Consider the following 7,874-nt stretch of genomic DNA (forward strand, 5'->3'; position numbering starts at 1 on the left):
TGAATTTTCAAGTCCATAAGCTATTTGCCAAACATGGTGTTAGTGTTACCATCATCACCACACATACCAACGCTTCAACCTTCCAGAAAACCATTGACAGTGACTTCAATTCAGGATATTCCATCAAAACTCATCTCATTCAGTTCCCCTCAGTTCAAGTTGGTCTCCCTCATGGTGTTGAAAACTTCAAAGATGCCACTTCCCTTGAAATGATTGGTAAGATCAAGCATGGAATATCGATGCTTCAAGATCCAAGTGAGATTCTGCTTCAAGATCTTCAACCAGATTGTCTAGTCACTGATATGATGCTTCCTTGGACTGTGGAAGCAGCGGCAAAACTAGGTGTTCCAAGGTATTTCTCAAACTGTGCAACTCATTTTATCATGAAGTATAGACCTCACGATAATTTAGTTTCTGATACACACAAATTTACGATTCCTGGTTTGCCTCATACCATTGAGATGGCCCCTCTACAACTTAGTGATTTTTTAAAGGAAAAGAATGCTACCACAACTTATTTTGAATCAATTTTTGGATCTGAGAAAAGAAGCTATGGAACACTATACAATAGTTTTCATGAACTTGAAAGTGATTATGAGAAACTTAGTCAAACTACAATGGGGATCAAATCATGGAGTGTGGGACCAGTTTCTACATGGATTAATAAAGATGATCATGAAGAAAAAGGCAATAGAGGACACATCGAAAAAGAGGGAGAATTGTTAAGGTGAGAAACAAAGACAGCATCGAAAAAGTCAGTATCGTAAGTGCTTTAAGGTGAGAAACAAAGACTGTAATATCCAACTAAAACTTTAGAGGTGGAGCATACAAGTTTTTTTATACGCACGAGACATGCTAAAAGCCTAATTTAGAAAAGATTATAATAGCCAAATACATGTTGGAAATATTAAGAATTGGAGAAAGAGGAGATTAGTTACCATATGGTGAATAGCTGGATAGTACAATTATATGAGCAGATGCACGCCTGATTGCGTACCACATAGGGCTGCTGCTATTGAACGCCAAATAAGGAGTAGTATATCGTTAAAGATAGGACTTGAAAGGTCAAGTTAATACAACAAATCTGTGTTGTATTTTGGAGGAAGATCGTAGATGAATATTTTCAGATTTTTTATATTTGATGTTGTTTTGTTGGTGGAAAAGGATTGAGATTGAGAAAGTGATTTTATGACGTGGGTTGGTTTTTGGTGATTGTTGTTGTTGTTGCTGATGAGGTAGAAAGTGAAGAAATAGAGAGAAAGAGAAAGCCAGAGAATCCATTTGAAGTATTTATGGAAAGAGTTGTATTTTTCTGGTATGGGAAGAAGTGGAAGCGAAGAAACAGTGATGGAGGAGAATGGATGTTTGTTAAATTAATGTGTTATCATTAGTGCTTTTAAATTCAATTAATTATTTATACAACTCTTTTACCACATCATCCAAAGTCAAAGCCCAGTCAGCAAATGTGGTAAAAGGGTTTGGTAAATCTAGGTTTTGAGTTTTATAAGGGGCGTTTGGTAAAAAAAACATTTAGGGGGTCAAACCGAAACTCGCTATATTGGCAGGGGGTGAAGTATATTAAACCCATTTATAAATCATAATAAATCTTTGTATTCAATCGAATGTAATGGTCATTAATTAATATAAACGGTTAAAAATTGGGTGGACCAGCTCAAGAAATGATGTGAATCTAACTTCTTATGAAGGTGAAAACATATATTTCTTTTGTTTCAATTTCAATTGACCATTTTACACATATTAAAAAAAATTATAAAAGTAAGAGATAAATTAATATTTTTATTATATTACCCCTAATCATGTATGAAAAATGATGAAATTTTTATTAATTAGAGAATAAAATTTAAAAAAATATGTTAAAAATTGAAATGAAAGACACTATTTTTTTTAAATCGATCACGTTTTGTGGGACTGAAGGAGTGTCTTACAAGCATTTGAATCTAACTCTGGATAGATCTACAATATAAGAAAAGTAAATGTCTTGGAAAGTACCAAAATGTTCTGCTGCTTCATTACTCTTCCACGTGGATGCCTTCTGCTTTCATTTTGTAACTAAATCTTCTTTACTTTGTGGTTCACATGCTACACATACTTATAACTAAAATCTACTTTAATATAATAATAATTTTATAATATTTGCTTTCATCATTCTGCTAATATAATTAATGCACTGTTGAACCCTTTCATATATATCATTTTTTTTACTATTATTAGATCAGTAACACAATGCATAAAATATTTTAAGAAATATTTTTAATATAACAAAATAAATTAATATATTTTTCTCTCTTTTATTTTTATTTTCAAATATTATTTTCTTTTTTATATTCATAAGGTTTCTCTTTAATTTTTCTCATACTCTTTTCATTTATAAATTTTTTAGCTTCAACTTTTTTATTATATTTTTTAAACTTCTATTATCCACATATTTTATAACAAAATTGTATATTGTATTAAAAATTCTTATTGACCTAAATGTTTTTATGCGTACCAAACTTTTTTTTATATATTCAATTATTATTTTTTCACGGGTACCAGACATTTTTCTATACATTCACTTCTTATTTTTTCACGGGTACCAGCCATTTTTTTATACATTCAATTATTATTTTTCACGGGTACCAGACATTTTTCTACACATTGAATTATTATTTTTTCACGGGTACCAGACATTTTTCTATACATTCAATCATTATTTTTTCACGGGTACCAGACATTTTTCTATACATTCAATTATTATTTTTTCACGGGTACCAGGCATTTTTCTATACATTCAATTATTATTTTTTCACGGATACCCAATATTTTTCTATTAAAAAATAATCTAAAACAAATGCGCGTCCCGTACCAGAACCCGTGCGAACGCACGGGTTGTTCGCACGGGTTTGATACTAATTTCTCCTAAAACCAATGATTGTGTTGAGTGCCACAAATATCATTACACATCATCAAAACCATAGAAATTCAAATTGATTTGCACTAAAAACAAAGCTTATCTTACCTCCCATAAGTCCCTAGCATCAACTTTAGTTCCTAGGTCTACGCTTATGTTTGTCCAGGATATAACCACTATTGCATTTGATGAACTTCTATTCCCTAAGACCACTGCTACTTTGTTATTACTAGGAGGTTTTTTCCACACATGTATCCTGGTTTGTGTTGAAATATGAAAACAATTTAGTATTACCTATGTCCCTAAATATAAGGCCCCGAAGACAAAATTACGCTACTTAAGAAAATTGGTTAGAGTATTAAATTTATTGACTATTTATACAATTTTACAAATTTATCCTTAGGAGAGAGAAATAATTGATTTTCATATATGTGTATTTATTATTGATTGCAGAAAAAGATGTGATATAATTAGGGGTGTGTTTGAAAAAAAATTAATGCACTTTGAAAATTAAAGAGGGCCTTATAAAAAGGGACACGAAAAAAACTCAAGAGTCTTATAGTTAGGGAAAAAGGTAGTATAACATTATAAGTTCTCATAAACTCACACTTGCGACTATAAAGGGAAAGAAAAAGATATCATCACTAAATAATTGTTGTTTTCACTTTGTTTCCTTGAACTCCAACTCTATCTACTACAAGAAGCACAGTGATTTCAAAGCATTATTTATTGAAGAAATCAATATATTTATCTTTCAAGAAGTTTAATGCAATAACATTAGTGTTTCTTATAAATTCATATATGGTATTATCCATTGCTTGAATATCATAACCAAGTAACAAGGGGCCTACTTAAGACCAAAAGAAGAGTTAAACAAAAATCTCATAATAGTATCATCTCAACAATAGGTACATAAAAGTTGTTTCATGCATCTTAGATATATAATGGCTAGAAGTTGGTCTAGTTAATTTGTTTACGTGTTATTTCTTTAGTCTATGTTTGTTGAATAATTCTTAGTATTATGGGAAGACTTATTTTTTAGGAGTTGCTTTTTCTTTTTTTTTTTAACTTCCATAGAGATCGTGGCTTGATGCGTGTTTCATTTTGTATCGGCAATTTAAAGCCAAATATCATCTAAAATGAAATAATACATTTAACCTTCCCATTAATTGAGCGTGTTCTCTAAATTATTCTTAACATTTGGTATCAGAGCTCCGCAAGGGGCCTAATCGTGTGTGAGTGTGTAAACCGAGTATGTGAGAAGTTTCTGCCACTCACTTGAGCTCCTTGATTCAACACCTATCTCGTAAAAGAAGCAAACAAACAACAAATATCTTTTTGCATTTTGAGGTTAGTGACATGAGATGGTGCATGAGGATCTCTTTATGCTTTGATGAATGAAATGAGGGTGATCAAACTCTTTTGAATCAATACAAATGGAGTGGGGTTTTAGGGTCAAAAATTGGGGTATAACAAATACCGAATAGAAGTACTTGTTATACTGCATATTTTCTAGGACCAGGATGAATCTGTCTTTTTTTTCTTTTCAAGTATATGAGGGAGCTGGTTAGGGAGACCAGAGATGATGGTTCAAAAATTAGAAAGTGGATTCTCTTGGGAAGACTAATTTCTTATGTGCTTGTGGATAGTAAGCTTGTGGAAATGTTGCAGAGTCTGAACATGACTAAGGAAATAGTCACAGATGTTGGAAAGATCTTCAATGGAAGAAATCTAAAGAACATGTCTTTGATTTCTGAAGTTATTGACACTACAGAGGTTCTGGATAGGGATGCAGTATCTTCTAGAAGGATAACCATTGATAAATATATAATTTTTACCAAAGTTGATCCTCTAGAAATCCCGCAATCCTAAATTGATGATTGCATAGCCTCAAGTATTGAACCTGTAGCTTTTTCTTACAATGATCTTGCAAAGGTAGCTAAGACTTCTGGAACTATGAGAAGGTCTCTAGGAATGATAATGGAAGTTGAAACTGAAGGTTCTGAGAACCCTGAGAAAGCTAAAGATTCTCATGCTCAAAATCAACCCCTAATAATTCTTCTATTGTTGAGACGATTTTGTTTTCTGATCAAATTTTTAACACTTCATCTTCCCCCAATCTCATTCAACCTACATCACAAACACTTCCTTCTAATACACCTTTTGGAACTATCACTTTCCCTCAACCAAAATGATTTTCTACTCTTAAACCATCTAACCCACAAGCATCTGAACCCCGTACCCAACATCTAAAACCATTCTTGCTGAAGCTATACGACTACAAATTCCTCAACCACACATCTCACAACTCAAACAAACACAACCTGAAAATACCCCCTCCGAACCACAACTAACATCTTCCGTTCATACATCTTTTCGAATTGACATTCTTGAAATTCGTTCCTTGCCAAATTCTACACCTACCCAACCAAATGTCATCAACACACCTATCATTAATACTCATATGGACTATATCTTAAACCATACCCCATCTTTTGATTCCTCAGATAAAACTATTTCAATCTCATTTGACTTTGAGGTTAAAACCTTTCCTCAGATAAAATTTATCATGTTTTACAAATGACATGTTATTAAAAAAATACTTACTTCGTCAAATTTGAATACAAAAATGTGAGAGATAAACCACAATAGTTGGATTTTTTTAATGTAATTTTTTATTAAAATATATTTACACTACACAAAATGTGGTCGATTTGAACCTCTTAAAATAATTTAGAAATGGATTCTTACTACTTTAAAAAAAATGAATTTGAAAATAATTGTTTTTGACAATTTTTTTAAAATAAAAAATAGAGTGAAGACCCATTTTGGTCCCTCACAAAAACTACAAAATCCAAATTAGTCCTCCACAAAAAATAGGACCCGATTTAATCCCTTACAAAATATAAACGGGTCATATTAGTCCTTCTGGGGATATTTTTTTCAAACCGGTTTTTTCTTCTACTTTTAAACCGTGACTGGACCGCCAAGTCGTATTTTATTTTTCATTTTTCATTTTTTAAATACTAAATTGATTTTTATTTTTAATTTCGATTTTATTTTTAAACAATTCAGATTTTAAAATATAAAAAAAGATAAGATTTGTTCTGAGAAGGAATCAAACTCAAGACATTTAGGTCACATCCTATGCCTTTACCACTATATCAACGTACATTGATGACAAATAATTGACATGATTTATAGTAATATTAAACAATTCTGAATTTAAAACAAAAAATATAAATTTTGATACCTACGGGGTCTCAAACCCAAGTCCCTTCAAATTAAATGGTAGTCACTTTATTGTAAATATGAATAATCTAAGAGGGGTCGCATGAATTAGATTAATTGATATTAGTAAATTTTTCTCGATAATGAATGTTAACAATGTTTTGATTTTTTTGAAACTATTATAACAATTTCGAAAAAATTAGAACAATATTGCTAATATTCATAATCGAGAAAAATTCACTAATATCGATTAATCTAACTGATTCACCCGCTCTTAAATCACTTTTCATATTTACAGTGAAATGACTATCATTAAATTTGAAGGGACTTGAGTTTGAGACCTCATGGGTACAAATTTTATATTTTATATTTTAAATTTAGAATTGTTTAATATTACTATAAATCATGCGAATTATTTGTCACAAGTGTACGTTGGCATAGTGGTAAAGGCATAGGATGTGACCTAAATGTCTTAAGTTTGATTCCTTTTCAAAACAAATCTTATCTTTTTTTGTAATTTAAAATCTGAATTGTTTAAAAATAAAATTGAAATTAAAAATAAAAATCAATTTAGTATTTAAAAAATGAAAAATGAAAAATAAAATACGACTTGGCGGTCCAGTCACGGTTTAAAAGTAGAAGAAAAAACCGGTTTAAAAAAAATATCCCCAGAAGGACTAATATGACCCGGTTATATTTTGTAAGGGATTAAATCGGGTCCTATTTTTTGTGGAGGACTAATTTGGGTTCTGTAGTTTTTGTGAGGGACCAAAATGGGTCTTCACTCTAAAAAATAAAAAATTCAATCCAACAAATAAATAAAAAAACAACATTGATGAATATTTAATATATCATTAATAGTTTTATATATAAGTAAATAATATATTAAATATTACGTAACTATTACCTCCGATCTTTCTAACTACAGATAATTTAATTTTTTTAAATTAAATAAATAACTAATATATCTTACATATAGTTCAGATATATTAGTTATTCATAATTTAAAAAATATACATTATCTCGTACAGAAAAGATCAAAGTGAAATATTATATATATATATATATATATATATATATATATATATATATATATATATATATATATATATATATATATATATATATATATGACAAATTAAATTTTTTTTGTAACAAGTTACATATCAATATTGATGTTTATGTTCTTATTTATCCTCCTCTATTACTGTGACACTTATCATTTGCTTCACATCCCGCTGTGCACGGGTGGCTTGTGCATGGGTGGTGGGCTTGAACCTCCACGACACTTCTCTATTGGTTCACATGCCTTTCTGTATGGATTGGCCGGAACCGGGTTGCAACTGCCGGGATGTAATTTGCTGCATGAGGGGTTGTCTCTTCCCATTGCGGGACCACCGATATGTTTGGTGGCATCAACATCTTGTGTAAACGATGAGCAAATGAAAAGAGCACTGAAGAACATAACCATCATTGTCTTTGTCATTGTGATATAGTTACGTTGTAGCTATATATGTAAATAATAAGAAGTTGGTGAGAAATTAATTATTCACAACTTAATTTTGCTTAGGAGTTGCATGTGTTTAAATAATACTTTTTTTCATCTATAATTAGCCATTTTGGAAATGATAGCTACCTCAAATTAAATATAGAGTACAAATGTGCATAGACAACCAAATTTAAGGATGTTCACAAAGTTTTCTTGGCTATATGAAAATTACCCATAATAGTA

The 7,874-nt window shown here is 30.6% G+C and overlaps 1 protein-coding gene across 1 annotated transcript; it reads left to right on the forward strand.

Annotated features, from left to right (window-relative positions):
* The first annotated feature begins 209 nt into the window (after nt 1-209).
* LOC131651242 (soyasapogenol B glucuronide galactosyltransferase-like) lies at nt 210-1,074 on the forward strand. The gene is made up of 2 exons (XM_058920913.1): nt 210-727; nt 978-1,074. The coding sequence occupies exons 1-2, from the start codon at nt 210-212 to the stop codon at nt 1,072-1,074; spliced, it is 615 nt and encodes a 204-aa protein (XP_058776896.1).
* Nucleotides 1,075-7,874: the final 6,800 nt, after the last annotated feature.

This window comes from Vicia villosa, linkage group LG2, assembly GCF_029867415.1.
Source record: "Vicia villosa cultivar HV-30 ecotype Madison, WI linkage group LG2, Vvil1.0, whole genome shotgun sequence".
Classification (NCBI taxonomy): domain Eukaryota; kingdom Viridiplantae; phylum Streptophyta; class Magnoliopsida; order Fabales; family Fabaceae; genus Vicia; species Vicia villosa.

Bases quoted from the DNA above. Each gene is read 5' to 3' on its own strand.
- LOC131651242 (XM_058920913.1), top strand. From the start codon at position 210: ATGATTGGTAAGATCAAGCATGGAATATCGATGCTTCAAGATCCAAGT. The intron at 728-977 runs GTGAGAAACAAA...TTATATGAGCAG, and splicing joins AAAGAGGGAGAATTGTTAAG to ATGCACGCCTGATTGCGTAC.